The sequence below is a fragment of the Megalobrama amblycephala genome, linkage group LG17 (assembly GCF_018812025.1).
Source record: "Megalobrama amblycephala isolate DHTTF-2021 linkage group LG17, ASM1881202v1, whole genome shotgun sequence".
Classification (NCBI taxonomy): Eukaryota; Metazoa; Chordata; class Actinopteri; order Cypriniformes; family Xenocyprididae; genus Megalobrama; species Megalobrama amblycephala.
Genome location: NC_063060.1, coordinates 28,735,957 through 28,757,871, shown reverse-complemented (window position 1 = coordinate 28,757,871; position 21,915 = coordinate 28,735,957). Strand labels below are relative to the sequence as shown.

General features: G+C 42.3%; 1 protein-coding gene across 3 annotated transcripts in view; it reads left to right on the top strand.

Moving 5' to 3' along the window:
- The window catches only part of dpydb (dihydropyrimidine dehydrogenase b), a 159,155-nt gene that overhangs the window by 30,918 nt on the left and 106,322 nt on the right, over positions 1 to 21,915 (top strand). For all 3 annotated transcript variants that reach the window (XM_048162299.1, XM_048162300.1, XM_048162301.1), the window contains exons 4-8: positions 7,223 to 7,310; positions 7,529 to 7,690; positions 16,067 to 16,263; positions 19,967 to 20,048; positions 21,767 to 21,854. In XM_048162299.1, coding sequence (XP_048018256.1) covers positions 7,223 to 7,310; positions 7,529 to 7,690; positions 16,067 to 16,263; positions 19,967 to 20,048; positions 21,767 to 21,854 — 617 coding nt within the window. The remainder of the gene's footprint in view (positions 1 to 7,222; positions 7,311 to 7,528; positions 7,691 to 16,066; positions 16,264 to 19,966; positions 20,049 to 21,766; positions 21,855 to 21,915) is intronic.

Genomic DNA, 21,915 nt, shown 5'->3' with positions numbered 1-21,915 from the left:
TGGAACAAAATCACTAAATTCTTAACGATTTCCATCCCTAGTAACAAGAGTTTTCTCTGCACTTGTACTAATGGTCTGAAAGGTGAATTTGGCTTAATATGATACATTCCTGCTTGAAAGCGAGGATCTCAAAGCCGACAGCTGCCTTTAGTGTCTGTTGTCAAACCAATTTCACAGATGTCAGATGAATGAAGTCAAGTAACATGTTGCGTTGTTAAAATGATGAGCTCTAATGAGGAATAACTCCTCTTATTATTCTCTGCTCCACCACACCCCTGACAGAAGCCCTTTTCCTTTCCCCTGTATTTTCTTTGACACAGGAGCCACAGTATATAAAGGTGGATTGATCATTAAAACAGTTCTCTCATCCCAGCTGTCCCGGCACCTAGTCTAAAAGGAGGCCCCTTTGATTCAGAGCCAGGCTTAATTGGTCGTATCTAAAATGGTTTAAGTAATTAAGATGACAGAGCCGGTCTGTGAGAGGACACTTTCCTCATGTCCTCTCGGAGAGGTCTGGCACCTCTCTAGGGTCCTCATTATGATTCGGTCCACACAAGTTACATGTCCTCACGAGTGAGGATTTTGACGGGTATCTCTCCAAGTTGACCTCCCACACACACATGATAAATTCATCATCTCTACAGAAGAGCGTTTGGGATTAAGTTGGTAGTAGTGGGAGGCAGGAGGTGATTTGACAGCATTCGCTAATGCCCACGTTGGTTTTGAAATGAGCTAACATTGTATCATGTTTTGTTGCACTGAGTAATGTGCATGCTGTGTGTTATTGCACAAGAACAAGTGTGCGCTAGTGGGATCCTGAAGAAACCACAATGAAAATCTAGCTTTTAAAATCTAATGTAAACCTCAAAATTTACAAAACCTCAACTAATGTTATTCATAATTAAATCCAAATTAAAGGTGGGGTAAGTCATTTTTAAAAAAACACTGTTTGGAAGTTAGTCTGGCTGACACCAACAACAAACGTGTAACCAATCAGCATTAGGGGGCATATGACGATCAAGGAGACAAAATGAGCAAGAGGGAGATTTGGAAAAAAAAAAAAAAAAAGAAAGAGAGATGCAGAAAGAGAGATGAGACAATACAAAAGAGCTCAAAAGAATATCACTGGAATGAAGGTTTATGACTGCACAAGCGCTTTAGGACCCGCTTTAATATTAGAAAAGCTTTCCAGTGCTGGAGAGAGCTAAGCGGGAAGGCCTGAAAACAGACGCTTTGATTCCGCTTCAGATGTGAGTATCACTGGGTTTGAGTGTCATTGATTGTCTGGAGCTGCTGTGCTGTTGGCGACCAACAACGAACTCTTGTTTGTATTTAGTCTTGTGTACTGTATGTTAATTTTTTGAGCTCCCTTGTCATTCACTAACAATCATCGCTTTATTTTTTCATGAAGCAATATTTTGTTGTGCGTCAGCTGTGATACACTGTGATCGTGTGTAACAGTGGCCAGATAGTGAAAGTTCTGCAGTTAAACTACTGCACACTGATGACTGCTAGAGAATGATGTGTTTAGCGTCATTGTCAGTGCACTCGCCTCACCTGCCAGCAGCGATTGGGCCGGGGTTTGAGATCGACTGGGAGCAGGGTGATTAGGATTGGAGGGTGAGTTTTGGAGGCGGATCAATGAAGAGAGGAAATGGTTTGTTTGGGTTAATTTCAAATATCAACAGTGTCCAACAGCGTTTTTGAAAAAAAGCTTACCCCACCTTTAATTAGAAATATTTCAGATTCTGCACTATTAGGTCTATAAGCAAGTAAATTTGTGGCATTGACAGATGTACAGATGGTTGGATATTCTTTCAAGATGCTCTTTGGATCATTCTTAAATCATGCTGGAGAATCAGGTCTTCTGTTCCTTGAGGTTCATTTATCATTTTAATAAAGTTCAGTCATGACAACTCTCAGGATAGTTTGTAAAACATTTTATTAATGTAAATGGATTATGGAATGTACATAGGTTTGGTTTTGGCAGACTAGATCTGCTGGTGCTGCTGATACTGGAGCTATTGTTGTTGCTGCTGCAGCAGAGCAAATACGAAATGGAAATCTTGAAGAATTTAGTGATTCTATTCTAGTTTCCTAACAAAACTTAAAAGTTCTTTTAAGACATAAAATTACAGGAAACATGCTGCTGCTGCTGCTGCTAGAGAGCGGGAAACCCTAACCCCCTAACCCTAAACTCCAACCTGCCCCAACGTAGCAGATCTAGACAGGTGGTGCTGGAGAGATGGGAGGCTAGAATAAGAATTTGCATAGTGTGCAGAGATAGTGTATTCATTTGGATGCGTCATAGTTATAAAGGGAAATAGTAATGAATATATGAAATTGATTGGCTAAAAACTATACACTGAACAAACCAATCAGAACACGAATTAGACTTCAGAAACAGAACATGAGTTTCACAAGTTTTTTTTTTTTTTTTTGCACAAAAAACATGTGGAAAAATTATTTTCATCCTTTTTCTGAGATTTTTTCTGAAATGATACATTTTTAAGAGCCGGCTTTAATGTCAATATGAAATTTACCAATCTTGTTTTTTTATGGACTATTGAAGTAAATATATTGTAAATGATTTATGCATGACCATCATCATTTATTTATTTATTTATTTAAATTTGCCCTTATAATCTTTAATCAAAATAACTTTCCCTCTCTCTTGCAACAACTGGCACAAAGGTGGGACAACTACAAATGAATGCCAGTGGGCATTCTATGGTGTGATGATGTATGACTATTTGTTGATGTCTTACACTAGAGGCAGTCATATGCAAATATATTTGCCCATGTGGCATCACAGATCCCACAAAATCCAAACAAACCATTTTTGGAGCTTGATTACATTATGATTTATTTATAAATGAGGAGGGCATTTTAAAGGATTAGTCCACTTTTAAATACACTTTTCCTGATAAATTTACTCACCCCCATGTTATCCAAGATGTTCATGTCTTTCTTTTGTCAGTCGAAAAGAAATGAAGGTTTTTGAGGAAAACATTCCAGGATTTTTCTCCATATAACTCCATATATCTACTTACGGAACGAACGCGGCGCCAGTTTAGTTTTTTTCCGTAAGTAGAATAGGGAAGGCGTAGGACATTCAGCGTAAGCGTTATGAAGAATGCGGAAGCGGAAAGTACGTTCAAGGGGACATTTTGTTCATAAAGCATAAACGGTTGTATTTTTTTCAAAAATGACCGATTGATTCGCTAGATTAGACCCTTATTACTTGTCTGGTATCGTTTAAAGCTCTTGAAGCTGCACTGAAACTGTAATTTTGACCTTCAATCTGTTGGTAGCCATTGAAATGCACTATATGAAGAAAAATCCTGGAATGTTTTCCTCAAAAACCTTCATTTCTTTTTGACTGACGAAAGAAAGACATGAACATCTTGGATGACATGGGGGTGAGTAAATTTATCAGGAAAAGTGTATTTAAAAGTGAACTAATCCTTTAATTTATGAAACTTGCAAGATGTTTTAATGATACAAAGAATAAGAAAAATGTCACGACCACTTTAAACAAACTTGTGGCATTCAGGCAAAAAGGGGGCAAAGAAATTCCAATAAAACTTTGCACAAATTGCAATTTATAATGGAAAAAAAAAATGTACTAAATTAGAAAAATTCAAAATAGAAGAAATTTCATTAGTGGTCTTGTGGACTATATTTCATCTGTAAAATTTTATAGGATCAGTAGTGTTTGCAACTGTACCACAAGCACTCACTTGTTGTTGTTGTTGTTGTTGTTATGAAATTTGTGGTGTTCTGTTGATTCATGATTTATTCCACAATTGAAATGAGCAAGAAATAGGTGTGTGCGCTGAATCTATAATGGATGTGTGTGAGCTGTTGGCACCGGAACAAATCGATTTTCTGTGTATTTTGCTGAAAAGCTTCCCAAGCCACTTTATTTTTCCTATCCTTACAAATAAAATGTTTTACAATTACAATGTTTTTTTGTTTTGTTTTGTTTTTTTCCTAATGAATTGTATATATGTATATTTTCCCCAGTTGATCAGGGTTTTTTTAGCATTCCTCAGGCAAATCCTGCAGGCATCTTTATGAAGGATGACTGTACAAATAAAAGAGAATGTAAACTGAAGTGTTACAGGAAGACCTTTGTTTCTGTACTAAGAGGGAAGAGTAGTGTAGGTCAGGCTTATGTGAGGCTTATGGGGTTGAAAGAAAGCCTTTATTTGTATGCAGCTAAAGTCAAAGGCAGTGACCAGATTTCTGAAATGAAAACTGGAGACATTTGTACTTCGGCTATAATTAAATCATTGAAAATTGTAACAGTATCTATGAATTATAAAGGAGGACAGTTGAGGCTTTGTATATTTTAACCTTGATAAAATCTAATGTGATGAACTATGGTCATACTGCTCATATTTACATTTATTAATCAACACAAACTTGAATGTGAAAAACTGTTCAGAATAACTCAAGGGCACTCTTGTCTCGTTCCCCTCAAACTAATGCTCATCGACTGCCCATAACATAAGTAACTACACTGAATTGGTATATAATACAACTAAATGAAATCAATAATAATGTTCATCATCTAACTTAGTGGGTTAGTCCAATGCCACAAATAGAAACTGTGAACTGACTATATATAGTGTGCTCAGTTTAATTGCCTTCTGTTCAGTGAGTTTATTATTTTTTAACCTTTAAAAAAACAGATTAAACTGGAATTATACACTGTATGTGAACACCATATTTATTTATTATTTATTTTTTCACACAAGCATATGCAATAACTAGCACTTAATTATGGTTTCAGGAGTTATTTAGGCTGTTTTGAATCTAAAAAACAAAAACAAAACAGGGACATTAGATAGTCATAGATATTTGAAATAAATACAGTTCCTTGTCATTTTATGCATTTTGTATATTCCTTCCAGCTGTGCTAAGCGCAGACAACTCTACATAATCAGGTTCATTAGGATTATTGATGGGATTCTCAGTTGAGGATAATTAACAACAAGAGATTCCCAAACGCACTTCACTCCACATGAGCGGATGCCTAGAACTTATATTTCCTCAACATCAGTCAGATATGACCTCTGTCAAATGAAATGAGCGTACAACGCTTTGACACTGTAGCGACATGAGGTATTACCGCTGACACAGTGCTGGAGCAGAGTGCATATTCCAGAGGTCATGTTTAGTCTGACCTCCCTTTGTGGCTCATTTACCGGCAGGTGCTAAGACCAGGCAATACACGCAAATAAATAATGAAACAAGGTGCTGAATTTAAGAGTGCAGGGGTCAGAGCTTAGCGCTTCTACTGCATTCACACAGCAGAAAAATGCCCAATTTCCAATTCAAAATGTGAATGTGCCTCCAGCGCAACACTGTGTGTAATGCTAAGGAACGTACTGTAAAAAAGCAAAGCATTATTAGACAGAAGCAAATATTTAAAGGCATAAATGCTGTGAGATAATGTCATAGCTGATGTCACTGAGAATCCCAGTGGCTTCCATTCTTAAATAATGGAAAACTCCCAGAAGCAACAACGTGCAGCATCTATCAGAGATCTCAGTCGCAGCCCACAGGGAGAGCTGACTCTGTTAATGACCATGCTGGAATTATTCTGCCCTTGAAAGCTAACTTCAAATGCATATTTATTTGAATGAATTACATTTAAGGCCTAAGCTTTTCATTTCTCAAGCAGTGCAGCATTAACTCCATGTTTGCCCTTGAAGTCCCATGCTAAAGAATATGATAAAATTTATTGCTTTAAGTTTCTTCCATGCGTTTGTTATGTCAATTAAGATTTTGTAAATACTCCGCTTCGCATCATGCCTAACAACGCCCTTCAGCTGTGATTTATTCACAATACAGCCTCTCGTACCTTACTGGTTACTTGTTAGCGAATAATCAGAATAATGAAAATTGCATGTAAACTGGAGTGAAGAGATGTACTTGCTCCGCAACAGCAGCAACCATAGCTTAAGTAGCAGCAGCATAGCAGATATAGTCCACCAAGACCAAAAATATGTACATTCCATTTACATTAAAATAAAATAAAATGTTTTATAAACTACCCAGAGAGTTGTCATGACTAAAATACAGAAAACAGGTGAGACTGCTTGTTCATATGACAAAATTGAGTGTTGTCAGAAGTAGAGTATTTTATCAAAATAAATGAAAGTTGTTAAATATGTTTATTTTATATTGTTGTTTAATATAGTTAAGGCCAATTATTACTTTTAAAAGTACTGTGAAAAGTCATTACAATGTCTAGATAAACTAAATGTATTTATTATTAAAATCATCCCATCGTTTTGTGTTTAATTGTGATTAAATCATTTCTTTTTTCCAATTATGTATTCCTTACCAGAACTAAAAGAATTGTAAATGGAAGGAGCTGGAATCTTTTCAGAATTCTTAACGATTCCAATGCCGTCTCATAATCCACATTGATTGGCCACAGGTTTTAGCCAGAATTTTGATGTGATCCTTTTATTGTGGATGCATGCAGCCTCTCTATTTCCCACTGACATTTGCCTGAATGTGTTTGCTCCCAGTCAGTCAGATATGGCAAAAAATGTGGCAGGTTATTATGAACCAAACCATTTTTAAAGATGTATGTGGAACTGACCAAGAATCAGATAACTGACCTATGATTATTGCACCATTGTTACACTTCTTGTGTCAAAAAAAACGTGATATTTTAGCTCTAGCTTTCAACTGGAATTTCACGGTCACAGGGACCTAGTCGAGCCTTACCTATATCCAAAGCTGTTCCGCTCTCTCTCTGATGGAATGTGCTGCATGCATTTTGTTCCTCCTTGAATATTTAATTAGCTGAAGCCAAATTATCCCATGTATAATTTAAAGCAGGCATGTTGTTGTCTAGCAATATGGAGTTCTCTGGTCATTATGAAGTCAGCAGTATTTAAAAGAGGTATCAGTCTTCAGCACAGTCAGTGCAGAGACATGTCTTGGATAAAACAAGCATCAACCATTTGTTCTCAGCTCTCCTTTTTCGAAACACAAAAAGGGCAAACCATTATCTACTGCTGCACACCATCAGCGGTGCCAGTAGTGTATTTGACTTTCTTGCTTTAGCTTTCTTTGGTGTTTAAATATGTGGTTTTTGCTTTAAAGCAATGGAATAAAATTCTCTTTGGGCCATACTGGTTTTGCATATAATTGTGAAGATTTCGAAATAAAAATGTATTGTTTTTTTTCATAGATGCCTGAAATGTGCAGATGCTCCTTGTCAGAAAAGCTGCCCCACCAATTTGGATATCAAGTCTTTCATCACCAGCATTTCCAACAAGGTAGCACCTATTACAATGCTTGAACTTGCTCGCTCAGCAGCTACGCCGAACAGAGTTTATTGATGTTGGCTTAAGTGATAATCTTATAATCCTTTGTGTATTATATTTCTCAGTTTGTTAAGCATAAGCACTTATACATGGCTTTATTCGGCCAGGTAAAATCTCCAAAGCACTGCTTGAGTCCATGTTTATCGTTGACGCTATTGTGTGTCTTCTAGAACTACTACGGTGCTGCCAAGGCAATACTGTCTGATAACCCTCTGGGTTTGACCTGTGGCATGGTGTGTCCCACCTCTGATCTGTGTGTGGGGGGCTGTAACCTCTATGCCTCTGAGGAAGGCCCCATCAATATTGGTGGGCTGCAGCAGTTTGCTACTGAGGTAAGGAGCTCAGTTGCTGTTAAGTCAATAGTCTGTTGTGGACTTTAGGGGTACAAATAATGTTCAGATAATCGTTAGACTGAACTCAAATCTGAAAAGTAATGTGAAAAAATATATTGTCTGTTTGAAGTCCGAATCTTATTTTTAGACTTAAATGGTGATTTAATGTAATGATTCTCCTCTGCTCTTTCTGCTGTCTTGTACTAAGTCTTGTACTTTCAGTTCCTCACTCACATCCCTATAACAATCACCAGGCTCTTTTTTAGTTCCCATTCAGTCGGTCACGTTCGACGTACGTCGGACAGACCGACGAATAGGAATCTCGCTAGAGAGGCCAATCTACTTCGAGTGTAACTAAAACGAGCCAATGCACATTGGCATGCAATCATATGCATCAGCTGCTCGCCTCGCAGCGCGGGTATATAATGAGCAGCAGGTGCGTTGCATCTTCAGCTTTTCGCTTCGGAGCCGAACGGTGTTTGTTCCTGTTCTCTGCAAGCGAGTGTCTGCTAGAAGACGAGTCAAGCTTTTTGGTTGAACTTCTCTTTTTTTCCGAGTGCGGGCGGACAGCACAGCAGCGGGGTTGAAGTCCTCTCTTTTTCTGTTTTTGTTTCGTTTGCCGTTTTTGAGCAAATAGCTGTTTTGACAGCGTCAGAAGGCTGTTCTCACGGCCGGTACGGTGCGCTTTTGAGCGCTGAAAAGCCGTTTTTACGGCTGGTAAGAGTGAGCGCCTTCAAAGAGAGAGAGAGAGCACACGACAGGCTGCACACAATCCCTGTCTGTGTTGCGGCGGCCGTTCCCCTGCGTGCTTCAGCACTTTAAAAGAGTAAAGTCCCTGAAAGAGCTTACACAAGTAGATTCGCGTCTTTTTAAAGATGACATCCTACTTGTGTTTCTGGATGCGGTCGTTCCTGTCCTCACTGACGGCCACGATCACTGTTTCACATGTCTGGGCGCGTGTTGGAACGATGTTCGTGGGTGTTTCATGTTTTCATATGAGAACATGATCACGTCGACACGCCGGTCGTGACTCTTCTTTCTCCGGGAAGCTTGAGTCCCCTCTGTTGTTGGCCAGCTGCCGCTTGTGTGTAAAAGCACAGCCGCGGGTCTGCCCGACACTCTGGGAGACCGTGGAGATCAACGAGAGCAAACCTCTCGCTCCTCTGCGTGTCGTGTGCCGTCGAGCTGCCGGGCTGCAGCGCGGGTTGTCACGGCAACCCAGCGCTCGCTCGGCGCTCTAGATGCGCGGTTCCCTTGCATAATCTCCATTGTAGCGCCCTCTCTGGTGCACCAGAAGAGGTCTACTTTGCTGATATGGCTTGGGTGACATGAGGTTGAGGGGTTCCTTCGGGGAACCAACCCCCTAGGGCCCCTCCCTCTCCAGCGCATTGCAAGCTGTGCAGTTTCTGGATTGGATTGCTGGTCCTTCTCATAGGGGAACCTAGTATTTCATTCAGAGCTCCAGCTAGGGACAGACGTCGATTGCAGCATCGGAGAGAGTGCTGTTATGCTCTGGAAATGAGGGTGACGCTGCCCACTGTAATGGTGTGTGCTTATGCTGACTCAGATTCGGAGTATACAGCCATGCTTTCCTGGGTCTTCCAGATGTGCATGGAAAACTTGGCAGTATGGGGGTATGTTGGTGCCATAAATATGGAATGCCAAAAGTGCCAAGTTTTTCCTCTCTCACTACCCTCTTGGATGGGGTGGCTGTACTCAGACCACACCCACCCTGCATGTGAGGCCAAGGCACTCTTTTTGCATGAGGGTAGTTCTGTGCTGGGGTTGAGCTGCGCTTGTTGACTAACCGTGATCAAAGTCACGGCGCAGGCCCTCAGCCAGACGATGTCCACCTCAGTGGTCCAGAAGTGCCCCCTGGCTTACCTTGTGAGGTGCGAGAGGTTGTCAAGCTAAATGCTTTCTCAATGCTCCCATCTTACGAGGTGGCCTTTTCGGTGACACTGTCGAGGACTGAGCCCAGCGGTTCTCCTCAGTTAGTAGCGGATCAGGGAGCTTCCCATGACAAACCATTGAGTTCCTCTTGGGCCGCCCCTCAGTCTGCTCGTCGCCAAGGGTGTCGTCCCCTGCAAGAAACTCTGGCCCAGCAGGCTCTGCTGTGTCCATTGCGGGGAGATGACGCCTCCCGTCTCTGCAGCTGTTTAAGTAGTTGGTGAGAATCACCCCTGAGACGGGCGACCCAGAGATGGGTGGGGCTGCTCTTCCACCCCTGGAGGAGGGCGGGGTGGTAAATCCTTTTATTGGGTTTGTTTCTGTTCCGCCACTGACCCAAGAGGCAGCGGTACCCAAAATTAAAAGAGCAGTTCCTCCATTTCCAGGTCTGAAGAGGGTTGGAGAGCAGTGGGAGGAGAAAAACCTCACCACTCTCATCCCCCTCTTCTGTCGCCAGCGGACAGCAGCGAGCAGCGGGCAGCCAAAGCCTCGACTGCTCCCTCTGTCCATCCGTGGAACCGGGTAAGTGTTGCCTAGCACACTGTGACGCCGCTTCGGGCCGCCTCACAAAGAGAGCCCCCCGAGCCGCGTCCCTGTGTTCCACCTCGCTGCCCCGCTGCGGGTACGCCGGTGGTCCCTTTGGTCCCGCTTGTACGGTCTCTGCGAGCCTGGTTAGCGCTCCCCAGTCCGTCTCGCTGGCTCCTTCGGACCATCAGGCTCGGCTATGCGATTCAGTTCGCCCGGCTCCCCCCCAAGTTCAGGGACGTCCTCTTCACTACAGTGAAAGATGTCGTTGCCCCTGTCTTGCATACGGAGATCGCAGTCCTACTGGCGGAGGACGCGATAGAGCCGGTCCCTCCAGCCGATTTGAGGTCGGGGTTCTACAGCCCCTACTTCATTGTACCCAAGAAAAGTGGCGGGTTACGACCGATCTTGGACCTGCGAGTTTTGAATCGGAGCCTCCACAAGCTACCGTTCAAAATGCTCACGCAGAAACGCATTTTCGAGTGCATCCGTCCCCGAGATTGGTTTGCAGCGATCGACCTGAAGGACGCGTACTTCCACGTTTCGATTCTTCCGCGACACAGGCCATTCCTGAGATTCGCGTTCGAAGGTCGAGCATATCAGTACAGAGTCCTACCCTTCGGGCTGGCCCTGTCTCCCCGCGTCTTCACGAAAGTCGTGGAGGGAGCCCTTGTTCCCATGAGAGAACAGGGTGTTCGCATTCTCAACTATCTAGACGACTGGCTCATTCTAGCACAGTCTCGGGATCGGTTGTGCGAACACAGGGACTTGGTGCTCAGTCACCTCAGCCAGTTGGGTCTTCAGGTCAACTGGGAAAAGAGCGAACTCTCCCCTGTGCAGTGGATCTCTTTTCTCGGTATGGAGCTGGATTCGGTCGAACAGTTAGCACGCCTCACAGAGGAACGTGCTCAGTCGGTGTTGAACTGCCTGAATACGTTCAATGGCAGGACAGCGGTCCCACTGAAATTCTTTCAGAGGCTCCTGGGGCATATGGCGGCCGCGGCGGCAGTAACCCCGCTCGGTCTGCTTCATATGAGACTGCTTCAACACTGGCTTCACGGCCGAGTCCCGAGATGGGCGTGGCAACGTGGCACGTTCCGGGTGCCAATCACTCAGGAGTGCCGCCAAGCCTTCAGTCCGTGGTCGGACCCTTTGTTTCTCCGGGCAGGAGTGCCCCTAGAACAAGTGTCCCGGCATGCTGTGGTATTCACAGTTGCTTCTGCCACCGGCTGGGGTGCCACGTACAACGGGCATGCAGTGTCAGGGGTTTGGACGGGACCCCATCTGCATTGGCACATCAATTGCCTCGAGTTGCTAGCAGTACGTTTTGCTCTGAGCCGCCTCAAAGGGCCGCTACGGGGCAAGCATGTACTAGTCCATACGGACAACACTGCGACCGTTGCGTACATCAACCGTCAAGGTGGTCTACGCTCCCGTCACATGTTGCAACTCGCCCGCCATCTCCTCCTCTGGAGTCAGAAGCATCTGAGGTCGCTTCGTGCCATTCTTGTCCCTGGTGTGCTCAGCCATGTGGCCGACGAGCTATCACGAGCTGAGCTGCCAGGAGAGTGGTGACTCCACCCCCAGGTGGTCCAGCTGATCTGGAGAGAGTTTGGAGAGGCTCAGGTAGACCTGTTTGCCTCACCGGAAACCTCCCTCTGCCAGTTGTTTTACCCCCTGTCCGAGGGAACACTCGGGACAGACGCACTGGCACTCAGCTGGCCCTGGGGCCTTCGCAAATATGCGTTTCCCCCAGTGAGCCTACTTGCACAGACCCTGTGCTAAGTCAGGGAGGACAAGGAGCAGGTCCTCTTAGTTGCGCCCTATTGGCCCAACCAGACCTGGTTCCTAGAACTTTCACTCCTTGCGACAGCCCTCCCTGGCCCATTCCTCTGAGGAAGGACCTTCTTCTCAGAGATGGGGCACTCTTTGGCACCCGCGTCCAGACCTCTGGAAACTCCATGTCTGGTCCCTGGACGGGACGCGGAGGTTCTAGGTGACTTACCCCCTGAGGTACTTAACACCATCACTTCGGCACGTGCACTGTCTACGAGACGTGCTTACGCCTCGAAGTGGAACCTGTTCGTCGAGTGGTGCTCTTCTTGCCGAGAAGACCCCCGAAGATGCTCGATTGGAGTCGTGCTTTCCTTCTTGCAGCAAGGGTTGGAGCGTAGGCTGTCCCCCTCCACCCTCAAAGTCCATACTGCTGCTATCTCCGCTTACCACGACCACATAGATGGCAAATCTGTTGGTCAGCACGACCTGGTCATCAGGTTCCTTAGGGGAGCGAGACGGTTAAATCCTCCTCGTCCCCCCTCCATACCCTCTTGGGACCTCGCTCTGGTGCTGAGAGCACTTCAGATTGCTCCCTTTGAGCCTTTGCTGTCAGCAGACTTAAAGATTCTGTCTATGAAGACTTTGCTGCTGGTGGCATTGGCCTCCATCAAGAGGGTAGGGGACCTGCAGTCATTTTCGGTCGACGAATCGTGCCTTGAGTTCGGGCCGGGTGACAGCCACGTGGTACTGAGACCCCTGCCTGGCTATGTGCCCAAGGTTCCTACCACTCCCTTCAGGGATCAGGTGGTGAGCCTGCAAGCGCTGCCCTCGGAGGAGGCAGACCCAGCCCTGGCTTTGCTCTGTCCAGTTCGCGCCTTGCGACTGTACATAGACAGAACTCGAAGCTTCAGGACCTCAGACCAGCTCTTTGTCTGTTACGGAGGCCAGCAGAAGGGAAAGGCTGTCTCCAAGCAGAGGATGGCCCACTGGATAGTGGATGCCATCGCCCTGGCTTACCAAGCTCAGGGCGTGCCCTGCCCGCTCAGGTTGTATGCTCACTCCACGAGAGGTGTCGCATCCTCCTGGGCGCTGGCTCGTGGCGCCTCGCTGACAGACATTTGTAGAGCTGCGGGCTGGGCGACACCTAACACGTTCGCTAGATACTATAGCCTTCGTGTCGAGCCGGTCTCCTCCCGTGTTCTCGCCACAGGTCAGAGGCACGGAGAGGCCCCGGCTTAGTGTCAGCTTGCTGCGCTACATGCGCTTCTTTTCTCCAGAGAGTCCCTACAAGGCAGACCCTGTCGAGTCCTCCGATATCCCTTCGGCAGCCGACGTGGCGGAGCGTCTGGCGCCAGGCCTATATTCCGTTGTATCCTTGAGAACCGGGTTTAGGCTGGGTTCCATATGTGTGACCCTACGGGGATCCCATATGGTTGGTTCCACGGTTGCTCCTAAACGAAGCCCGTGTCTTTCCCTCTGGGAGAACCTACCCTTCATCGGGTTGGAGTCACCCCAGCTCTTCCATATGTAGCACAGCCCTACAGGGTTAGTCCATATGTACTTCTCCACATAACTCCTTCGGGGAAGGATGTGGCTTCCGCAGCGTTCCTTTCCCAGCGAAAGGGTACGCTTCCCAGCGTTATCCAATAGTCTCACTGAATGGGTTTTGGGGAACAGCAGTGATCGACCCTCTCTGTGTGTTAGCCCTGTCCCACCATCCTCAGGCAAGGGGGTTCAGGTGGCTTACAACAGAGCGCTGGAAGGGGGCAGCTCCTGTGGCGCTTTGGTAGGGATTCCTATTCGTCGGTCTGTCCGACGTACGTCGAACGTGACCGACTGAATGGGAACGTCTCGGTTACAAAGGTAACCCTCGTTCCCTGAAGGAGGGAACGGAGACGTACGTCCCGTCGCCACAGTCGCTGTACCCCGCTGATGCTGCCGCCTATCCGGTTCGGCTCCTCAGCGAAAACCTGAAGATGCAACGCACCTGCTGCTCATTATATACCCGCGCTGCGAGGCGAGCAGCTGATGCATATGATTGCATGCCAATGTGCATTGGCTCGTTTTAGTTACACTCGAAGTAGATTGGCCTCTCTAGCGAGATTCCTATTCGTCGGTCTGTCCGACGTACGTCTCCGTTCCCTCCTTCAGGGAACGAGGGTTACCTTTGTAACCGAGACGTTCCTCTGAGAAAAGTCAGTGGGAAAGTCTTTTTCTCTGATGGAATGGACTTTTTTTCAAAGGTGAAAATCAAGAACAAGCTCAGGGAGAAAGAGTTAGCCTTTGCTCTCTTGTTTTTTCTTTAGTTCTTCATCTTTTTGAGGAAAAGTAGAACACAAGGACTTTAGAATTATATGTCGCCTATATTTATAAAATATTTATTGTATTTATTGTCATTTGCTATGATTTTTTTTATTTATTGTTTTTGAAAGAAGTCACTAATGCTCACTAAGGCAGCATTTATATGATCAAAAATATAGTAAAACAGTAATATTGTTAAATATCATGAACATTTACAAACAGTTTTATATGTTAGTATATTTTAAAGTGTAATTTATTCAGGGGAATTAATTTCAGCAGCCATTACTCCAGTCTTTAGTATCACATGATCCTTCTGAAATCATTGTTTGCTGCTCAAGTAAAATTTCTTATTAATTATTATAAATGTTAAAAACATTTGTGCTGCTTAATATTTTTGTGGAAATCATGAAACTTTCAAATTAAAGTGAAAATTGAAAATGAAAGTTCAAATTAACAGCATTTATTTGAAATAGTATTTATTTGTAACATTAGAAATGTCTTTACTGTCACTTTTTTATCAATTTAATGCATCCTTGCTGAATAAAAGTATTACTAAAATAAATAAATAAATAAAAATGTATTGACCCCAAATGGTTGCTTATACTAGTGTTTATATTATTTATTAGTTTTGGAATAGTTTATTATTTTGGTAGGGAAAATATGACAATACCGGGGTTAATGCATCACACATTATACAACTTCAAGTCTGATATTGTGTTTTTGTTAAAATGTGGATATATATTTGAAGACCTCAGATGCAAAGCCTCTAAGTGCCATCTAAAATTTCCTTCTAAAATTTTTTTTATCAAACTCATATGTTTAGGTTCAGTAATTTCACTTTATTGGCAATTAATAGGTCATTTTCATTGCCATTAAAGTGAAATTACTGAACATAAACTTGGAGGCTTTTGCATCTGAAGTCTTCATTTACTAATACAGCAAGAAAAAGACAGGCCAATTAAGCATTTTTTAATAAATAAATAATTTGTATATATTTTTTATTTGCATACTGAAAGAAATGTACTATATATATACTTTTTTTTCAAATGTGTCCTGAAAAATGCCTGTATAACCATATGGCAGCATTTCTGTAGGATGACCCAGTCTTACTTTTCTTCAGCTGACCTCAGCAAAAATCCCTCCATTTTCACATCCCCCCCTCTTTGAAAAAAAAAAAAAGAAAAAAAACATCCATGAGAGGTCCAGAGAGTCCTGCAGGAGAAGGCCAACGGAACCATCCCGTCAGCTGCTCCCCTGTCACCTCTCACCGTAGAGATGACAGCTCCTCTCTTCTCAAATGTGAAAGGCCAGGGTTGTTTATCAGCCTGTTGATTAGATAAGCCCAAGACTGGGCCATCAGCGACTGCTCGCCTTCCCTCGTCTCCTCTCCTCTCCTCAGTATGAGCTCGCCAACATACACAGACCAGCGCCTGCATTAGTGTAAAGCAGGAACTGTACAGTACATCACATACAGTAAATCACATTATATGCCCAGGGCTGCTTCTGGTAAACAGTCAGTTGAAATGAGATGATGCAAACTGGGCCTGAAAGGCTTTCTGGAGCTAAATAAGAGAGGAAAGGGAATAAGGTAATCACGGCGTAATGTTGTTTCATTAGGCTCGAGCGGATCTGTGCTTTTACTGTAAAAAGCTCTAGAGAGATCAACTTTGAACTGTAATTTGCAGACTGATTCCTTATAAATATTCCTGAGGTTACAGAGCTGAGGAAATAGGATTTATGTGTAAATGTGTATTTTGCCCCAGTAGGAGTAAGAGCCAGAATGAAGGCGAGGTTTGTTTCAGGAGTTTCCTGTGCTCTCCTCAGGTGTTCAGCAAGATGGGCATCCCTCAGATCAGGAATCCAGAGCTTCCCCCGGCAAAGGAAATGCCAGAGAGCTACCACACAAGGATTGCTCTCATTGGCTGCGGCCCTGCCAGCATCAGCTGTGCCTCCTTCCTTGCTCGTCTAGGCTATGACAACATCACCATCTTCGAGAAACAGAAATACATTGGTGGCCTCAGGTAGAGTAAATGTTTCTGAATTTTTCTTCTGCTAAACTAAAGGTTATGAGTCACTACTACAAATATGAAGTTACAGATCCTTTTAACTACAGTCTGAAAAGACCATGCTGGTCTTAGCTGGTGGAGAACTGCAGTCATGCAGAAAAAAACATAATGTCCTGTCATAGTCATCTTGTAAGTAGACAGAGCTGTCTAGTTTTTGTTGACAAAAATACAGTAGGTTGTTTAACTGTCAATCAAACAAGCTCAAAATATTCACTTTAATACGGCTTTAAAAAAAAGTAGATTTACAAAATATTATGAATAATTGGAAACATTTTGTAGGATTATTTGGATAACTAGTATGTTACTTCTATTAGGATATTATTTATATTATTTATAATATATTAAGGATAGGCAAACCAGTTGTATACAACACAGATGTAATTAAATGTGATAGTTTTGTATATAATTAATTTTATTTAAAATTCATTTGTTATTATTATTCAGTTTTATTCATCTTGTATTTCAAAAGTTTATGGTCAGAAAGATTTAAAAGAAAATATTATTATATTATTATTTATTATTATACATATATATATTATTATATTTTTTCAGCAAGAACACATTCAGTTGATCAAGTGACAGTAAAACATCTCAGGTTACAAATGTAACCATGGTTCCCTAAGAAGGGGAACAAGACACTGGGTCTGACAAGACACTATGGGGAACACCTCCAGAGTGACCGGTGTATGAAGCATGTGTCTAAACACAACAATTGCATTGGCCGGCGTCATCCACTTCTTTGTCTTCAGGAGAATTTGTTTGTATGTGCATGTAAGACAGAAACACCACGGATGGAGCGTGTTTGGCTCCTCGAGCAAGCTGAATGTACTCATTTGATACATTTGAGAGTCTACTAAAAGAGACTGGTAAGAAGCTTTGTTCTTCTTTGATTCTCACCTAAGGGATAATAGTCAGTGTTTGCATGAGTGTTTTCGGCTCTCGAGGGAGCTGAAGGCCCCCCTAGCGATGCATTTGTGGCAGCAGATTGTAGTGATGTCATAGGCTGTTGCCGGCCAATGAAACTGTCGTGTTTAGACATGTGCTTCAGACACCGGTCACGCTGGAGGCATTCCCAATAGCGTCTTGTCAGACTCAGATTCGAAAATGAACTTTTCCATTTGCTACATTTCTTTTTAATTTCAAATAAATGCTGTTCTTTTGAACATCCTGAAAAAATATCATAGTTTCTACAAACATATTAAGCAGCACAACTTTTTTCAACATTGATAATAATAATAAATGTTTCTTGAGCACAAAATCAGCAGGATCATGTGACACTGAAAACTGGAGTAATGATGCAAAAAATTCAGCTTTACCATCTCAGGAATAATTTTCAGTTTGAAATGTAGGAAATCAACCCAAATAATTAGTCAAAAGTGTAATTAAATTACACTAAGAAGAACCAGATTAACCGTAAATGATTCAGAATCAATATTTTAATACTTTATCAATTATCCGTCCACCGAGAAATTGAGCTTAAAGTATTTTACCAATTCTGGACAAAATATTATCCCGTGGCCACTGAAATAATATTTTGTTATGATCATTAATTATGATTATGAGCGAGGTAGCATGATCTTTGTTTAAAGCAGCAATTTGGTAAGCACAGCACAAGACACTCGTATGTATGGAAAATCAAACAAGACTTTATTGAACTTAATCTACTACACACAAACTAACGAAACACACTTAATCTAACGAAAAACATATACTCACACACACACACACACACACACACACACATTCATTCAGTTACAGGGAAATGGTGAGGGTATTGTTTGGAGGTGAATGGATTCCCCAACTGTTTAGCTTTTAACAAGTTTCTCTGACCGTAACCTGAGAGAATTAATACACTAGCAATTCAACAATAGTTTCATTTGCTTAATAAAATTGCACCAGCTCAGCAAAATTAGGAGACCTGTGTTACTTGCTTGGGCTGCTCCTTTAAGCGTGTTCCCTTCATGACGGAGTTGAAGGAAGCGGCATGGCTCGGTCAAGAGTTCTGAAGGACGACGTCCGTGGGGAAATAGTTGGCTTTGCAGAAAATGGAGTCTTCGTCGAATAGCCGCAGGGTTTAAGCGTTGCTGCGTGAGTGTCTCTCTGCATCTCAAGGAGTTGCTGAAAACAAAGGACTTTTGGCGAGTCCTCGGCTGCGAAGTTCAACGAAGGTTCTTGCAGGGGTTTGAGTGAGTCTTGAAGTGGTTTGGCTTGCAGGCAGGATGATGTTCAGTCCGCCGCCTCAGCGAAGGCCAAGACGAAGTACAAGCAAAAGCCAAAGCAAAAGCAATTTCACAATGCGCGGTATTGAGTTTTGAACGGTTTGTTGGTTCCACCTTTTCGATTGTTTTAGCCAATCTGGTTCTGTTTTGGGCGGGTCCTACACCCAGTTCTCCTGTTCTTGTATGCAATTAGCATAATGTCCTTACAGTCCTTTGTTCTCAAACTTCAAAAGTCATGCATCTTACATAAATCAATTTTGCATCAAAATACTGGAAAGCATTCATCCATCACAACCATACCAAATAGTACACACTTTCTGTAAAAGAGGTAGATTTTCTTCAAATTTACCAGTAATCAATATTTAAAACACACAGAAAGAATTACATAGGTTCCATGAACAAAATAAAACATGTTTAATACATATGATATGTTAGAGACTGCTTTTTGGTGATAAGTTCATATCTCTGGCAGTATTTCCTAAATTGTCTCTGTTGTCTCTGAAACTTTGGAATGTCTTTTGAAATGCAAAGCTGGGCAGAGGGAAAGTTTCTTGTGGGCGATTCCCATGGTGCCCTGCTGTGATCTTCACCTCGAGATGTGTCGCAGTTCCGAGTTTCCTGATAACAGTGAATTTACACCTTGTGTCCTGGTGTTTGCTGATCCATCTGTTTTCTTAAAGTCAACACAGCCAAAGAGGGTCTCTTTGATCTTATGCTATGTTACTACAATCAAATGCATTTGTAATTAAGCAGACATTGAGGGGCCGTCTTCGATCGGCCATTTTAGTTCCCAGGTCCAACTCTATGGCTCACAAATGGTTCAATGAGGGAATGAGTTGACTCTTTGATCTTTGTCTTCTTTCAAAAACATAAAAAATACCGACCCCAACATTTTTACATTAGTGTATATTTAAATATAATACTTTGTTATTATATATATATATATATATATATATATAAACTCTTTTCTTTTTTGTGTGTGTGTTGGTATGTTCCTCCTGGACCTTTAATGAGGGGAACACACACTTGAGTGCAAAGAGATCTCGTGTGTAGTTTGAACAGGTGCCGTTTGCCCCAAAGGTTATTTACTGAAGAAGTCTGAATTATACACCATCTTGTAATCCCCGTTATTATTATTTTACTCACGTCTGATAGAGACTGAGATGCCGCCGAGCTTGTCATATTCGCCATACCTCTCACATGCATCATGGTGTGTTCAGGCGGACATCAATTTGCACAGCGTCAAAGCAACTGGACATTATTCATTTTCAATGAGAGTTGGCACAAACATGATCAAGAAAGACTGCTGCCGATGCGACAAAGTTGAACAAAGCTTAGTAGACTGATCAATCAGAGCATCCTTAGTGACAAATCAATATAATGCCACAAAGAAACAATATTAAAAGTTGTTTTGTGTGTCTCCCTGTTTTTGTTTGCAGCACTGCTGAAATTCCTCAGTTCCGTTTGCCCTACGAGGTGGTGCAGTTTGAGATTGATCTGATGAAGGATCTTGGTGTAAAGGTACCAGTGAGAAAGACATGGGAGGATGTCAGATCCTTCCAACCCATCAACAGCCAAATGTCACTGACATTAATAACCGTGCAGGGAAAAAAGCAAGCTAACAAAACACAATTAAAAGCCACATTAGTGAGGCAAGTGGCAAAGACATCCATCTGTCCATTGCCTGAGAGATGTGATGGTGAGAAATGCCAATCGATAGTCCTCATCCAGATCACCTGACCATGATTAATTTGATTTTAGTCTTGAGAGAGCTGGAGAGAGAGGGGGGTGAGGGAAAGGGTTTCAAACTCAATGAAGGTTGGTTAAGGTGAGGTAAGGGGTACACTGACTCCCATGAGCTGACCTTTATACCAACACTTTTTATTCATTTTCAGCAAAGTAATTTTATCTTCATTGCTTCAGTGGTTTTAATTGAGAAAACAAATGCTGGAAATGAGGACTCCACTATATTCCACCATATACAAACATTAAAATTCTTCAGTTCCCTTGTCCCTAAACAGACTTATAATTACATACTACGAAACAAATGTCCCCAAGTTTACAACCCCCAAGTCATCTTTACAATAGAACACTGAAATGTACTAATATTACCATTAATTGCATCTGATATTGGATATACACTACTGTTCAAAAGTTTGGGGTCAGTAAGATTTTTTTTTCTCTCAAAGAAATGAATACTTTTATTCAGGAAAGATGCATTCAGTTGATTAAAAGTGACAGTAAAGGCAATGCTTCATGCTATTTTTGTTTCAGATAAATTCTGTTCTGAACTTTTTATTCATTAAAGAATCAGGACAAAAAATATATCACAGTTTTAAGCCAAAATATTAAGTAGCAAAACAGTTTTAACATTTTAAACTAATAATACTTCACAGTATTACTGTTATTACTGTATTTTTTGATCAAATAAACGCAGCCTTGGTGAGAATAAGAGACTTCTTTCAAAAACATTACCAACCCCAAACTTTTATTTATTTATTTATTTATTGTGTATTTCTGCCAATATTGGATATTTAAATGTGCTACTCACTTGTAGCACTTAAAACAATACATTTTGTTTTTTACTCATTTATTTTTTATTTTGGCACATAAAACTATTGGCTTATTAGTATGAAATATTCAGTGTATAGTATTCCTTTTCCATTACCTTGCATATTGTACTTGGTTTTTGATTAATGTCATATAAGCTGTGCATTTTGGCATCTGTCTTAATTTATTGGCTTCTACCAAATGACTTTGAATTTGCTGCACATGTTCTGTACAATCTGATTGGACGCACAGCATTAAGTGTCAACAACAAAATATAGGGAAGTGTTATGTCTGGTTTGATAAACCTATATATTTTGCTTTTCTAACTGTACACGATTATATTGTTAGCTACGTTTTAATTTTTGCATTTAGTATTATTTTCCTCTGCAATCTGTGACCCTTTAAGAATAGACTTGCGACCCACCGCTTGTGAACCACGGGTCTATTTGTCATTTGTACCCCAACACATAGCGGCACATGTGAACATAGAATCACTCTGTTTGCACTAATGTATCATAACTATATTCGTCTGTATACTGCCGTCACAAAGGTTGCAGGATGATTGATGTAATTATGTCCTGGAATTCACAGCAGTGTAGAATAATTGACGCTAACATCCTCTTTATGTGAATAATACAGACAGATGGAGACAGTCGAGACAGATGCAGTGTTTTTTTTCCCCCCGACAGGTTGTTCTTGAAAGGGGGCTGGGGCAGAACGGGATGACTCTGACCTCGCTGAAGGAGGAGGGCTTCCACGTGATCTTCGTTGGCATTGGTCAGTCCCTCTCTAGAGTTACTCGAGCCTCTTTTGTGTGTGCCTTTTCCTATTTTAACAA